General features: G+C 43.7%; 1 protein-coding gene across 4 annotated transcripts in view; it reads left to right on the top strand.

Annotated features, from left to right (window-relative positions):
* LOC120066534 (septin-9-like) overlaps positions 1-16,801 on the top strand; it is an 85,676-nt gene that overhangs the window by 16,131 nt on the left and 52,744 nt on the right. Inside the window, exon 1 of one of the 4 annotated variants that reach the window (XM_039017970.1) lies at positions 793-887. The exons of 1 other annotated variant lie outside the window; for it this stretch is intronic. In XM_039017970.1, coding sequence (XP_038873898.1) covers positions 866-887 — 22 coding nt within the window. In that variant the 5' untranslated portion in view covers positions 793-865. Of the gene's footprint in view, positions 1-792; positions 888-8,795; positions 9,030-16,801 lie in introns of those variants that run through there. 2 more of the 4 variants (XM_039017958.1, XM_039017985.1) reach the window with 2 other exon arrangements.

The raw sequence follows: 16,801 nt of genomic DNA, 5'->3' as shown, positions 1-16,801 counted from the left end.
ACACAGTGCTAACACTGCATTATCACACAGTACTAACACTGCATCATCACACAGTACTAACACTGCATTATCACACAGTACTAACACTGCATCATCACACAGTACTAACACTGCATCATCACACAGTACTAACACTGCATTATCACACAGTACTAACACTGCATCATCACACCGTACTAACACTGTATCATCACACAGTGCTAGCACTGCATTATCACACAGTACTAATGATGCATCATCACACAGTACTAACACTGCATCATCACACAGTGCTAACACTGCATTATCACACAGTACTAACCCTGCATCCTCACACAGTACTAACACTGCATTATCACACAGTACTAACCCTGCATCCTCACACAGTACTAACACTGCATTATCACACAGTACTAACACTGCATCATCACACAGTACTAACACTACATTATCACACAGTACTAACCCTGCATCCTCACACAGTACTAACACTGCATTATCACACAGTACTAACACTGCATCATCACACAGTACTAACACTACATTATCACACAGTACTAACACTGCATCATCACACAGTACTAACACTGCATTATCACACAGTACTAACACTGCATCATCACACAGTGTTAACACTGCATCATCACACAGTACTAACACTGCATTATCACACAGTACTAATGATGCATCAGCACACAGTGTTAACACTGCATCATCACACAGTACTAACACTGCATTATCATGGCAGATTGAAGACATTAGACCTAAAAGGGAGGGAGGGGGAGAGAGGTGATTAAGTCAGACAGAAAAAGGGGAAGTCTTCAGCAAAAAAAGGAGAGAGAGAAAAAAGACAGACATTACATGTGGCTGAGGCTGTGAGCAAGTAATGGAGCGAGACAGAATAGCCGGTAAGTTCTGGGCTCTCAAACTTTTTTCTTCTGTGTAGTTTGGAGTCTTTTTCATTGAAGAAAAGCTGCTTAATTCTCTCTTTTCTAACTCACTTGGTAACTTTAGTTTGCTGCCTTGCCTGTGTAGAGGAAGCCACGAGTCATTCGGGGTTCTGTTTGCTTAGTCGGGCAGTACAGTAGACGCTGGGGCACGCTGTCTGTCTAGTCCGCTTGCCTCACTACTGTTTGAAAGAGTTTAGGACTAACCAATTCATCTTGCTAGTGAATTCCACAAGAATATGATCATCGGCTCTAATTCTCTCCATTTTTAAGGGTTGACTTGTAATAGTTTACTCTACAGCTGGTGGTTGTCTTTGTCTCTTTCTGACACTGTCAGCTGTGAAATACTGTACGGCTGCCTTTACTGAGTGAGTGAGTGAGTGAGTGAGTGAGTGAGTGAGTGAGTGAGTGAGTGAGTGAGTGAGTGAGTGAGTGAGTGAGTGAGTGAGTGAGTGAGTGAGTGAGTGAGTGAGTGAGTGAGTGAGTGAGTGAGTGAGTGAGTGAGTGAGTGAGTGAGTGAGTGAGTGAGTGAGTGAGTGAGCGAGCGAGTGAGTGAGTGAGTGAGTGAGTGAGAATCATGTGAAGAAGTGTCTTAAGCCCCATGACTACAAGGTATCCCGGATACTACTATGGAAAGAAATGTGGAAAAGCCACAAACAAATATTGAATTTGTGACTGAGGCATTGCAGTAGGATTGCATTGGATATGATGGACTAATGATTCACTACAGCTGACCCTGATGTGGGAGCTAGACTATAGACATGATTCACTCTGAATAATGTCATGGCCATGCGTACAAGGGAGTTTATGCTTGGTTTCAGTCATCTGGATGAACTATGATTGATGGGAAAGTCTATTTTTAGTTATGGGATGAGGCATGAGCTCATGTCTCATGTCGTCGCTAATATGCTTTTTTTCCGGTTGTGGCCTCCGCCAGCGTCTTTTCAGGAAAGCCTAGCACGTCCCACACACTGTGTGCTGTCAGACCGCGTGTCTTGTCATGCTGTGTCCTCCCCGCTGTTGCTCTCAGCCTCAGGGTTGATATTCCTCCACTTCCCCTGTTCATGTCATTCTATCTGTTTACACACAGTGCTACGACTGAAGCTATCTCTGATCCATAGATCTGCCTTATCAGGTCTTTCATTGGATTTTCAGTTTTTTGGTACGTTTTGCATGTCGAGGGGCTTCTAAACTGGCCCGTATGGGCTCAGACTGGATTAAAACGATAAGGCTAATCCAACAGGCTTGTGGAGATTAGCGTCGGACATCAAACTGAGCGTCACTCTGAAAGTTTGCCTTCATTCAGCTGCTAATGAGATGGCTCCGCTTCAGCTCCGAGTGCATCTGATCTGCTGTGCAGACTCTGTATAGTTCTAGATTAAACCACAGGGAGGCAGTGTTGCTATGTGAGTTTTCTCTTAGCCGTCTGTCTCTGCAGGCAGTCAGTGGAGTGCACCACCATTTCACTGAGTTCTGTGAAAAGTTCCATGTGGATGATTCATATTTTGCAGACAGGGATTTCTTTCTTGTGTGAGTTGGAAGAACCTTGCAAAGTCGGACGTTGGTGGGGGCGAGGAGAACTGTAATGTTTTTCCACAGCTCGAGCGTTTGGTGGCAGCAGTCGCCTTTCACCCAGGAAGCCCTGGGCTGAGCAACTTCCTGTTTCTGCTCAACTCTTTATTACATTTTTTATGGGGTTGTTTTTAGATGTGTTGCTATGACAACCAACTTTCCCCCCCAAAAAACCACTTGACTTGTTTTAAGAGTGATATGAGCTACAGTATTAAGTCTTAGCTGGACATTTTGGACCCGTGATCTGAGTCTCTGTCGCCACTCTCCGTTTTGGCTCTGCAGTGTTTCAAACCTCACTGCTATAAACCGTAGCGTCAGACCTCAGAGTTACGGCCGGGGTGTAGCCTCAATACCCTCAGCTGGGCTGGATTTAAGATAATATGTTCAATGTGATGTCTTATTGATCATCTCTACGTATGGGCAGCACATTGTGCTATAATGGCAGATAGTTGAATGTGTCTGGCTGGTGCTTCAGTGGAAAAATGAAAACCAGTGTTTAATAGTGGAATTGAGAGGAGATCAGAAATGCCATGTAACTGTCTGTATTGTGACATTTTAAATAGAGATATGATCAGTACAAGATATCCTGTTGGGTGACGATCTCATCACAGCCATGGCAGGCTATTGGTGGCTGAGGTGTGAGTTGATAGACCAATTGAGGTCAATGCGGAGGGAGGGAGGGAGGGAGGTGGCGATAGGGCTTTGCTCGGAACACTGGTTCTTACATGCTCTGGATCAACACAAGGCCTGTTCAGTGTGTCACATGTCAGCTTACTCATCCTTCGGCTGCTGTGTGTGAATATTCCTTTGCATTAGTTTGGGTTTTGCACAATGTAAACAGTGCAGTGAATGCTGACAATAGCCAATGCAGTACCCTTAAGAGCACAACAAACACATGCAAGACTCCACTCACACACATGCACACTACCCAATGGCTAACCCCTGTAGAGGAAGTTGCAAGGCTCTTTGTGTTCCATAAAAGCAATGTACAGGATTTCCTCCATGAGTCAGCTGTCGACACTTCTACCTTCCCACCTCTCTGCGCCCTACCTTTTATTGTCTGCTAGTATTATTATTTCTCTACTAGGATAAGACCGGGCCCAAAGAACATGGCCCTGGACATTGAGAACAGGAAAGTAGGAAACTGGGCGGGCAGGCTCTATGGAAGCCCCACCTTTTGGTGTTGGGAGTTTGGCTGGTACTAGGCTATTATATGGAAATGACGGAACAGGGGTCAAATCTGGGGTTAGGTTAGTCATGATATATTCGTCAATGGATACTAGTAGTCTTGAAGGTGTATCACGGCAAGGGCCAGCTCTCGTGTGACCCTTGTATGATCTACGGGTCTGACTGGGCCTTGCACCAGTGGAACATTCATTGAAGGTGTGGAAAATGCTAACGTAACGTGTAGGGAATGCTACAATAATGGTATGTTTAGATGGTACGAGGTAGACGGTAGATGGCAAAGCCGATGTCATTGTTTTCAATGAGAGCACGACAGTAAATGACGTTGAGGCTGGCGGTGAATGCCGTCAGCCGCCACGGTAGATGGGACTTGTGGTCAGAGTTCAAAAATGTTAACTTCTGCCGTCTGCCATAGCGTCGTTTTTTTACCGGATGTTGATTTGCATTGTTTGTTTACTGAAATCACCATAGCAATGCATACTATTGTGCTGACTTGCTTTTGCCTTCACCATCTTGCTTGCTTTCTTGTCTCGCTATGATCTGTTCTTTATTTTTGTCTTATTATTTTCTATCCTGATGCCTAGTCACTTTACCCTGCCTTCATATACATATCTACCTCAAAGACCTTATTATTATCTATCCTGATGCCTAGTCACTTTACCCTGCCTTCATGTACATATCTACCTCAAATACCTTATTATTATCTATCCTGATGCCTAGTCACTTTACCCTGCCTTCATGTACATATCTACCTCAAATACCTTATTATTATCTGTCCTGATGCCTAGTCACTTTACCCTGCCTTCATGTACATATCTACCTCAAATACCTTATTATTATCTGTCCTGATGCATAGTCACTTTACCCTGCCTTCATGTACATATCTACCTCAAATACCTCGTACTACTGAACATTGATCTGGTACTGATACTCCCTGTATATAGTTCCACATTGATCTGGTACTGATACTCCCTGTATATAGCTCCACATTGATCTGGTACTGATACTCCCTGTATATAGCTCCACATTGATCTGGTACTGATACTCCCTGTATATAGCTCCACATTGATCTGGTAATGATACTCCCTGTATATAGCTACATTCTTGTGTACTTTATTTTATTCGTCTTGTGTTACTATTTTTCTTTTTATTCGAATTTCTTAAATTCTGCATTGTTGGGAAGGGCCCGTAAGTCATCATTTCACAGTAAAGTCTACACCTGTTGTATTCGGCGCCTGTGACAAATAAAATTTGATTTGATGACGACTGATATGAAGTTTTGTTTTGCGTCCCTCGTCTAAATGCATCATAACGTGACATGTGAAAAGGCCCACTTCATCGCACAGTGTGTGTTTTATGCCTGATGGGCAAAGTGTGAAATTATCCAGTCAGGCTAGGAGGCCTGGCGTGTTTACGACTTCTAGTTGGACAGCTCTCTCTCGCTCTCTTGCTTTCTCTCGCTCTCTCACTCTTTCTCTGAGTTTTATTATCCCGTTTAATTACGTAGAGTTTCTCTACTCAAGCTTTTATTGAAGCCAAGTTCATTTAGCTCCGTCAATTTCATCAGCAGTCATCAGCGCAGTGTTGCCACGCTGTCTGGACCGAAAGGTCAGGACAATCACGTTTTTAAAGGTGTCATTTTCGAGAAACTGTCTAATCCCACACACACACACACACACACTCATAAAAGGAATTGATGTGGGGCGACTGGTTTTGTGTCACTTCCTGGTGATGACCGTCTATGGTTGTGTGTTCATATTCTTCTGAAATTGGCCTGACGACTAAGTCTGCAGGTACAACCAGTGAAGTATAAGGAGGCCTACACCGTAAGTGACAAAGCTAACCCACATATACTGGGGAGAGATGACGTGAAGTAGTCAGTGTGAATATGTGAAGCGTCCTAGACCAGCCTATCCTATAATCAAGTTTATTTTTATATAGCCCTTCGTACATCAGCTAATATCTCGAAGTGCTGTACAGAAACCCAGCCTAAAACCCCAAACAGCAAGCAATGCAGGTGTAGAAGCACGGCGGCTAGGAAAAACTCCCTAGAAAGGCCAAAACCTAGGAAGAAACCTAGAGAGGAACCAGGCTATGAGGGGTGGCCAGTCCCCTTCTGGCTGTGCCGGGTGGAGATTATAACAGAACATGGCCAAGATGTTCAAATGTTCATAAATGTTCACAAATAATAATCAGGAGTAAATGTCAGTTGGCTTTTCATAGCCGATCATTAAGAGTATCTCTACCGCTCCTGCGGTCTCTAGAGAGTTGAAAACAGCAGGTCTGGGAGAGGTAGCACGTCCGGTGGACAGGTCAGGGTTCCATAGCCGCAGGCAGAACAGTTGAAACTGGAACAGCAGCAAGGCCAGGTGGACTGGGGACAGCTAGGAGTCATAAGCACATTGTACTGACCCAAACCGGCACCCTTTTACACAAACAACATGCATCTACACCACAGCTCTCCTGTCTCCTCTCTCTCTCTGCCATGATCCAGGACCAGGCTGTATTGTTTTGGTGGGGATTCTTCTACAGTTTAGCCCTGAGCCTTCAAACACTGTTTACTGGGCTATTTCAGGGGTACTGAAACACACACGCGCTCCAGATGTTGTTTTGAAAATCTGTCTCTCGATGCCTGGAAGGGAGCCATCATCTGCGCGTGCGTGTGTGTTTGCGTGCGTGTTTAGATAAATATATGCTGGCTGGGGAGGTGTGTATTTCACGCGGTGTGTTTTAGGTTTAATTGAGGACTGAGGCTGTGTGGCATATGGTTTACAGTACTGCCACTGGGTCTGAGTACCAGGGGGCCACACTGCTACATTTGACCAAATATACATACATGAATGTATAGTGAAGATGTACTGTAACACACACACACCGCACGCCTATACACAGCTGTCAGGTTTACTGGATGTGTGACACACAGAATGTGGGTATGTGAGTACTTATGAGGCTGACTCAACCCATGGTTGCTTTCAGCACTGAGAGGCACCCTACACAATCCATAGAAGACTGTCACCTTTCCAACACAGTACAAGTGGTAAACATGGTAGCAGTCTAGCAGAAGTATTCCAATCCTATAACTGGTATATATCATAAACACACACACTCCATAGTCCTTGGACACACACACACACTCTACCTGGCAGCCTCTGGCCCTGGTCCCTAGACACTCGCCATACAGGGGAACCAGAACACACAATAAAACACAACAGGACCGCTCCTGACCTGAAGGTGTTAGGGTGAGGCGACGCCAGCCACCAGGTGGGCCCAGGTTCCTATGATGACAATGACCTTCTCAAAAATACCTTTTCATTCATACAACCGGCTAGTATACATAGTACACATTCACAAGACAGAAATATGTATGGCTTGTTGGCGTCAGAGTGGTCCTCTGTATGGTCCATATGCTCCACCAAGGGTGAAATACACTGTGTGATTACAATGTTGACTTCCTGTAGGTCTCAACATGTCTGGCTCCAAACAGGAAGTGAGTTGCTCTGGAAAAGCCATGAGTCACTCATCACTATTTACGCTATTGCTTTGTTAGCGTAGAATGCTAACGGGAGATCATAAGCAGATAGCTCTACTATTGCTTCCTAATGCTAATTACTGCAGGGTGACTGCGGTGCAGACTTTAGTATGAAACACAAGGACAACAATATGTTATTTTTTGTCTTTTTCTATTATTTTTATATCAACAGTTTTCCAAGCCTTCAGAACTTGGTACTCACCCCAAAAAAAGTAGTCCCCAGGGTAATGTAATCACCACTCCGATCAAATGCTGTCTTATCAAGCTCATTCCCGCGTTGTGTTATTAGGTTACACACTCTCCGAAATCCCCACAGATCTTAACTTCCTGTGTTTCTCTAGGAACCAATTTTTAACAGGGAGCGAGTCTGTATGTGACTCGCTCCCTAGCCGCCCTAGGCCCTACAGTGTAGTCAGTCGTTCTGTGTCAGTCAGGAAACTCCCAGAGAAGTGAGTGTTCTTTAATTAGAGAAGTAGTGAGTCAAAGGATGAGTCTGAAATGGAACCCTATTACGTGTGTGTGTGTGTGTGTGTGTGTGTGTGTGTGTGTGTGTGTGTGTGTGTGTGTGTGTGTGTGTGTGTGTGTGTGTGTGTGTGTGTGTGTGTGTGTGTGTGTGTGTGTGTGTGTGTGTATATAATTATATATATATATAATACTTTTTTATATTTTATACTGGTTCAATTGTGCCCCAACCTATGGGACTCCCAATCACTGCCAGATGTGATGAAGCCTGGACTATACTATATAGTGCACTACCTTTTGACCAGGGCTCATATAGTGCACTACCTTTTTGACCAGGGCTCATATAGTGCACTACCTTTTTGACCAGGACTCATATAGTGCACTACCTTTTTGACCAGGGCTCATATAGTGCACTACCTTTTTGACCAGGGCTCATATAGTGCACTACCTTTTTGACCAGGACTCATATAGTGCACTACCTTTTTGACCAGGGCTCATATAGTGCACTAGCTTTTTGACCAGGGCTCATATAGTGCACTACCTTTTTGACCAGGACTCATATAGTGCACTACCTTTTTGACCAGGGCCCTATATAGGGAAAAGGGTGCCATTGCAGATTCTGTCAGACTTTGTGTCAGGAAAGTACCAGAGAAGTGAGTGTTTTTTAATTAGTGCTAGTGAGGCAGAATTCCATGTTAATCTATAACTACTGAGGTACTTTCTGAGGTGGTCAGTTCATGTTAGCTCGAGTGGAGTGGGACTGAGTGGCTTGAGGTTTATGAAGGCCATTTTTGAGGACCTGACTTTTTGACTGGTTGGCTGAGGGAAGAGGAGCTTGCTGGTTGATTACCTGAGGCCAGGAAGTTGGTTAAGTGGCTGTGTGACATTTCCCCTGTTGGCTCATGTCTTTTTACATGTTGTAGAATGTTATGGGATCAGACTTGACACACAGACACAGTCATGCACGCGCACACACACACACTCATTGAGAGGGAGACGGCAGTCAGTGAGATGCACAATAAAAGAGGGAGGGAGTTTCTCTCTGAGGGGAGGAGAGGAGGGCTTGCCTTTCACTCTCTGAAGACTGAACGCTGCGATGTAGTGCCAGGCATAGGAGGAAGCAGAGAAAAAGAAGTTGCTCCTTTAAGAAAGCTGTGGGCTTGGATCAGATCGACTACTCAGCACTCTGGTTTTTTATACTGGCTCCTAATTTGGGATTTGTTTAGAATCAGTAGAGGGACTGGGGAACGTTACATTGATTGGGAAGGGATTCTGTTTACTTTTATATCAAACCAGCAACATGTCTGACTCCAAGGTTACTGCTCACTTGGACGGAATTATCTCTGACTTTGAAGGTTTGTCATGTTTTAATTATACGTTTTGATTACTCTCTTTTATTTGTCACAGACCTTCCTATCGACAGCCAGTGGTGACTAACGACTGAAGATAACTGATGTCAAAAATTCTATTTCTAGATCAAATTTACAATTGAGTCACTAGCCTTCTTCACTTAATAGCACTGGTCTCTCCCTTCTCTCTCTCGCTCTGTTTTTGTTTCTCGAGTTTGTTTGTGTGTGTGTGTGTGTGTGTGTGCGCGCATTGGGCATGTGTGCCCCTCAGTTTCTTAATCTGAGTCTGTTATTGATTATATCCTAGTTATGTCAGCAGAGTACCCCAGTATTGACAGTGCTACTCCACCACAGGAAACGTTCCAACTGAAAGCATTAAAGGGACTCATAGTAAAGCCTCATCTGGCCACCGCATCAAAACCCCATTCATTCACAACTCCTCAGTGTGTCCTCTGTCTCTCTCCTTTGTTTTCCTAGCTGTCCTGTGAAACTAACATTGATTTCCTTTGTTGTCCTCTTCCTCCTTTCCTCTTCCTCCTCCGGTCCGAGTGTGTCCTTCCCTCCAGGTGTGAGAGGTCTGACAGAAGCGCCACACACACACACACTGACCCACACACACACACACATACACACACACACACGTTTGTTTTGCTATCCTTGTGGGGAACAAACAATTGATTCCCATTCAAATTCCTATTTTCCCTAACCCCAAGGGGTGCACGGATTTGGTTTTTGCCCTAACTAAACAGCTGATTAAAATGATCAAAGCTTGATGATTAGTTGATTATTTGAATCAGCTGTTTTCTGCTAGGGCATAAAACTAAACATGCACCCCTTGGGGTCCCAAGGACCGAGTTTGGGAAACCCTGCCCTAACCCCTAATCCTTAATCTAACTTTAACCCTAAACTAAATCTAACCCTTAATCCTTAATCTAACTTTAACCCTGAAACTAAACCTAACCCCTAATCCTTAATCTAACTTTAACCCTAAAACTAAACCTAACCCTTAATCCTTAATCTAACCTTAACCCTAAAACTAAACCTAACCCCTAATCCTTAATCTAACCTTAACCCTGAAACTAAACCTAACCCCTAATCCTTAATCTAACTTTAACCCTAAAACTAAACCTAACCCCTAACCGTATCTCGAACCCTAATTGTAAGCCTAAACCTAACTGCTAAGGCTAAAAAAGCCTTTTTCCTTGTGGGCTTGACAAAATGTACCCATTTGTCTGAATTTTCCTTGTTTTACTATCCCTGTGAGGGCTCTGGAGAACGATTACGTAAAGGTTATTTAAAGAGCAGTGGTACTATCGAGCAGTGTGCGGGTTTCTTATTTTTATCCCCACAAGGACAGTAAAACCAAAACACACACACATTGAACTGAAAGTGTGTTTACTCCGTCAGATCTGAGAATCTGAATGTGTGACTGAACACAGTTAATTAAACATGTCAGTATTGTTAATTCAATTGTTTAGGGTCATATGGACACAGTCCAACACTTGATGAGCGTTGGGTTCTCGCTCTCTTGGTCAGATCAGTCTAAACGTGAGTTCACTCCCTTAGAATTACACTTCTGGATGTGTGGTCCTGTTTCAGAAAGTCCTTTTGAGTCAATGAAGCTTAAAACAATATCAGTCAGACCTTGTAAGACCTTGTTCATTTGAATGAAAGGATTGTGGTGATCTCTCCATAATGGACAGACCAGACTCTGTCTCCCACATCTGTAGGTTTATGTCCAGGTAGTTTTTTGTTGTTGTGAGTGATTATGTGTTCAGCAGCAGTACTGTATGATCAAATGGATGAAAAATACCATATCAGTGCCATGTTAACAGGATGATGTCAGCCACCCTGTCACTCAGCCTGTCCTCTCAGGCAGTTGTGGATTCTGCTTGTATCTGATTCTCCCTGGTATCTGATCTGGGGTCTGTGTAGAAATATCCCTACTTGTCACACGCTACTGCTGACGTAGGCCTACTCTTCCGTTTACTGGCAAATCCAGTCTGGTCTCTTATCTGTCTGTCCCTCAGCTCAAACTAAAAGTGTGGGGATTTTCCAGAGGCTTGTTGTTTGTGGACAGTGTGTGTTTTTAGATTGTGTGGTTTATGTTTATGTGCGTCGGTATGGATTTTTATTTCTTCTTTCTGAGTGCATCTGAGATCAACATCAGGTCATAAGCCTTGGTCTCGTATCGCTCTCTGATCAATTGAATGAGCTGAATAGTGAATCAACCGCATAGTGAATCAACTGCATAGTGAATCAATTCGATAGTGAATAGGCCTACTCATCAACAGTGAATAGTCCTCTCACGATCTGTTTGCTATTGTGGAGTTTGAAATAGCTGCAGGTGTTGTCTGGAATCTGTCCACTCTTGATACTTCTAACATTGGAAACGGCTCCAGTGGTCAATAAGTGATGTAAATCAGGATGGCAGTAGCCTGCCGTACAGAAGGCTTTCTAGTCGTTAACCTGTGGGTGTTGCTTGTTCAAAGGAATGAACTGGGCCTTACCTGCCAAGCACCCAGGGGTTCAGACTGAAAGGTATGGAGCCAAGTACTACTGAACTACCAACAGCTGCATTCACTTTGAGTTCCTCCATATCTTTCTTTCTCTCTCTCTCTCTCTCTCTCTCTTTGTCTCTGTCGCTCGCTCTCTCTACTACAATTAGTTTGTGCTGAACCTGGTGTCAGCCGGAACACGAGCGAGTTACACACTCCGCCGCGTGTCAGCATAAACCCAACAGTGTCCAGAGAAGACACGAGGAAGTGGATATTTGACACCCTAACATTAGCGGTGGCTAAAGCTTTGGAGTGATCAAGTGAAATATAAGGGGAGGGTTTGTGTAACGTTGTCGGTCAGTCGATGGCCTTGCCTTGTCAGACGTGGTTTTGAAAGATTTCTATGTTATTATAATTCCACCGCATAATGTTGTAGCCTGCTTCTGCTGACACTGGCAGAACCGCTCTGTGCACACGTAGTACCACGGCGTTAAACTTCACCATTATAGTTTGTGTCAGTGTATCAAGATAAAGTGGTTGTCAACTTGAGTGGACTTTTCATTCAAGCCATAATCGCTGTTTTGCCAGCGGGTTTGGCATTGTATGTACGGTAGTATATGTCTGACACCGCACAGTTTTTAAATGCTAGCATTATATCCTCATGCCTCTTATGTTTTCATAGACCGTAATCTGGCAGTATTACAGTAACTGTCGGCGTCCTCATCGTTCCACCGTCATGTGATATTGATCAGGAAGTGAGCGAGTCTGGAATGTAAGAGATGGGTCAGTGGTTCAGTGAGACAACCCTTGACTACAGACTTAATACCATGGTGTTATGAGCAGAGAAACGTCAGCAATATTATTTGCCAATATCTTATTCAGTATCCCATAGATGGTGTGTAATACTATATATTTGCTACAGTACAGTTGGCCTTTTCTGCCCTAAAGAACCCTCAAAACACACACTTGCACATCCGGCCCAATAGACATAAATTAGACTAGACACACACACACTGATGAAACTCTAGCATTTGGGCCTCAGAGTTGCGGTCCCCAGGAGAGCTCCCTTCACTCTTCAGTTCTAACAGGCCGGTCTGAAGGCCGTCTGGCCCCCGTCTAGACCCCTTTCTTTGAGGAAGCTGATCCAGCCGGTCACATCAGGACTCAGACGACATGCCATGGAGCTCAGGGCCCATACTCACAAAGCGTCTCAGAGAAGGAGTATTGAACAAGGCCTGGGACTCTAACATGAAGGCCACCATGACGTCCGTTGGCCTTGTTTAGTTGGATAGTGTACTGATGTGGATGAGCTGTAGTGCAACAGTGGGCCCTAGAGAACACAACCTCATGTCTTGAACTTTTTAGTCAGTTTTGGTATATGTCTATGGTCTCTCTCTCTCTCGCCCTCTCTTTCCTCAGTGTTCAATCTTTTCTCTAGCCTCACTAAACCTCACAACAGGATGCGGTGATGACTTTGATCTTTCTGACCTCAGTCAGAACCAACACAACCAGGAAGTCAGTCTCGTTCTATAACTACCGTGAGACTGTAAACAGGAAACAATACGTTGTGGTTCTGATAGCTCGTTTGGTTGGAGCATAGTAACATTTCACAGCTCCATATCCTGCATAAAAATCTAATTTTAATCGTCACATGCTTCGTAAATAACAGGTGTAGACTAACAGTGAAATGCATACTGACTGTGTTAACTCAAACCATTAGATAAAAGCACCTGCATAACTGTATAATTATCATAAGCCTATCTCTTTCTAGCTGCATCAGAGCTGTACAGTATCTGTTGTCCATTACTCTATCTGTGTGTCCTCGAGGAGATGAGCTAACGCCAGTGATGCACACAGGGACAGGAAGTCAAGGCTAGCACCTGGGCCTAGCAGGGTGGGAGAGAGAACAAAAGTCTGTTTCCTCCTCTCTATTTAAATCTATTTAGGTGGGCCGGGGATGATACCAGTATCGCGATACTCGTTAGTGTCGTGGCAGGGAAACAAAACACAAAGCAGATTTCTTTCAGAAAACAGTGCTAATGTTGGAAACAAACATCATTATGTTGTCATCCAGAGTCACATGCATTTATTTTCCAAGCTACAGCACAATATTTTACATACTTTTTTAAAGGACCAAAGAGTTGAGTCTGCTTCGTGTTTTAATTTTTGCCATGGATATTTCTTTGCGATACTGGTATCTTCCCGGCCCTACTATTTAGGTCAGGTGGGAGAGAGCCTCCATCTTAATGTGTTGTGCTATGCTAGGACCAGGAGTTTTCCTAACCACAACATCTGGCCAGGAAAAACTCTGTTGGCCCAGTTATAGGCCTGGACTAGGGCCCAGATTTGTTCTTGGTCAGGAAAAATGCCAGGCCCTATGGCTATTTTTATGGTCATCCCCTCACAAGAGACTGTGAGACACTGAACACTAAGAGGTAGGCTACACAAGGAGAAAGAAGTAGGCTCTGTTTGTTAAGGAGATTCCGCAGAGACGTTCTGTATTTCCAGCTCATTGTCTGGGAATGCAATTTCACTTGGGGGATGAGACGGTATCGTCCGTCTGGCCTTCGCTCACGTCGGGATACTGGCACTCCGTGATCCCAGGTCAATCCAGCACGTGTGAAATCCATGACAGGGATATCCTTGGATGCTTCCTCGGAAACACGTGATCCTTCTTCTCTGTCTTCTAGTGGAATGATGTTCGAAAGAGTGACCTCTGAATGTATAGAAAACCATGGAAAACCGCATGGTAGAACTGAGTCGAGGAACATTCCTATTTGCTATAGTAATTCCCGTAATGTCTCTCTCTGAAGTCATTTTCAGGCATATGGCGACCGTTGAGAAGGTTTAATTTCTAGGTCATATTAAATCATATGCAGCCATCTTGGATGTTATGACAACACTTAAGTCCTATCAGTGTTATGCCTGTCTGACAGTCTCTATGCAACCGTGGTCTTTGGGCATTAATTGTACATTGTACAGTTTCTCTCTGATAATAACACTTAAGTCCTATCAGTGTTAGGCTTATACTGACTGTCTCTATATGCAGGCAACCCTGGAGCCTGTTCAAGAGCATGTAACGTTAAAGAACATTCAGATAGAAATGTATGTGATAGAAAAGATGGGACTGTCTGTCAGATTGAAAATGGAATCATGTCAGCTCTGTTCATTCTATTTCTGTCTGCAACGTTCAGAACGTTTCAGATCACTGAATACACCAATGGTCTTCCAGCTCACTGTTTGCTAAGCACTAAGCAGCAGACTGATTTGGCAGGTCAAATCCTAGTCCTGGACCGAGTTGAAAGTAGCCGGATCCTTGGAATCATTCAGCACAATCATAGAACACGAGAGGGAGGAAAGGGGGGTTATGGGGGATGGAGTCCAGTGGCAAAGTGGTTTGGACATGGAAATAACTTATAACCGTGTTCTGTTTTATAAGCGGCATATGGGATTGGGTCTCCCATTCTAATTAAAGATATGGGAGATGGGACGTGTTTTTAGTAACAGCCAAAGCAACACACATCCTTAAAACGGAGGGCTAAAATGTTTTTATAATGCCTCGTAGACTCCGGAATTTAACTCCAATATTCCCCAAATCATGAGAGCGTAATGGAGGAAGCATGAGAGAATAACAGTTAGTCGTTGGAAATAAGTGTTTAGTTGAGAACCTTTTTTAAAAGGTGTTTTGCGGGTTGTTAAGAGCATTTAACACCTACAGCATGTACACATGAGACCCTTCAAATACAGTTAGGAGGTTTAGCAGTTTGCTAATGCTGCTATGCTAACGTTGGTTAGCTAGCTTTTCAATGCACAGGGAATGCAAGAACAAGGTCAGCAAAATAAAATGGAAAGATGTATGGTAACCATAGCAGTAGTGAGTGTTTAAATAGAGAGATACAGAGGGAAGGGGACTAGCAACACCAATCATACGACAGCATATAGACATCATGGACACTTATGAGGTAGTCAGAGAAGAGCAGGACATTTGCTCCAGCTCGCTAAGTTATAGTTTGGCAAGAAGAGGATTTGTCTTAGGGGGAGAAAGAGTATCGCTGTCATAAAATTAAGAGTCTTATAGCAGTAAAATGTAGATTAGGTCCATAACTGATGTTTTGATGAAGGCTTTGGTGTGATTGTCTCCAGCTCTCTGGGTCCCATCACAGCTCGGACTGGGTTTATGGAGAGGGCAATGGGATATGGGCTGATTACCCCCTCTCTGTGGGTGTACATACATACATACATGCATTCATTCATACATACATACACTACTGTTCATACGTTTGGGGTCACTTAGAAATGGCCGTGTTTTTGAAAGAAAGGCACATTTCTTTTGTCCATTAAAATAACATCAAATTGATCAGAAATACAGTATAGACATTGTTAATGTTGTAAATGACTATTGTAGCTGGAAACTGCAGTTTTTTTTTTAATGGAATTTCTACGTAGGCATACAGAGGCCCATTTGATAATAACCATCACTCCTGTGTTCCAATGGCACGTTGTGTTAGCTAATCCTAGTTGATCATTTTAAAAAGGCTAATTGATCCTTAGAAAACCCTTTTGCAATTATGTTAGCACAGCTGAAAACTGTTGTTCTGATTAAAGAAGCAATAAAACTGGCCTTCTTTAGACTAGTTGAGTATCTGGAGCGTCAGCATTTGTGGGTTCGATTACAGGCTCAAAATGGCCAGAAACAAAGTCCTTTATAACCTGCCCAGGGACTGCGGTTGAAAATTAGCCGGCTGGCTAAAACCGGCACTTTTACTGAAACGTTGATTAATGTGCACTGTCCCTGTAAAAATAAAAATAAAAAAATAAATAAACTCTTCTGAAACTCATCAGTCTATTCTTGTTCTGCGAAATGAAGGCTATTCCATGCTAGAAATTGCCAAGAAACTATAGATCTCGTACAAAGCTTTGTACTACTCCCTTCACAGAACAGTGCAAACTGTCTCTAACCAGAATAGAAAGAGTGGGAGGCCCCGGTTCCCAACTGAGCAAGAGGACAAGTACATTAGACACGCCTCACAAGTCCTCAACTGGCAGCTTCATTAAATATTACCCGCAAAACAACAGTCTCAATGTCAACAGTGAAGAGGCGACTCCGGGATATTGGCCTTCTAGGGAGAGTTCCTCTGTCCAGTGTCTGTGTTCTTTTGCCCATTTTTATCTTTTCTTTTTATTGGCCAGTCTGAGATATGGCTTTTTCTTTGCAACTCTGCCTAGAAGGCCAGCATCCCGGAGTCACCTCTTCACTGTTGACGTTGAGACTGGTGTTTT

The sequence above is a fragment of the Salvelinus namaycush genome, chromosome 2 (assembly GCF_016432855.1).
Source record: "Salvelinus namaycush isolate Seneca chromosome 2, SaNama_1.0, whole genome shotgun sequence".
Lineage (NCBI taxonomy): Eukaryota > Metazoa > Chordata > Actinopteri > Salmoniformes > Salmonidae > Salvelinus > Salvelinus namaycush.
The sequence above is the reverse complement of the archived record's forward strand: the minus strand, read 5'-3'. Positions and strand labels throughout refer to the sequence as shown.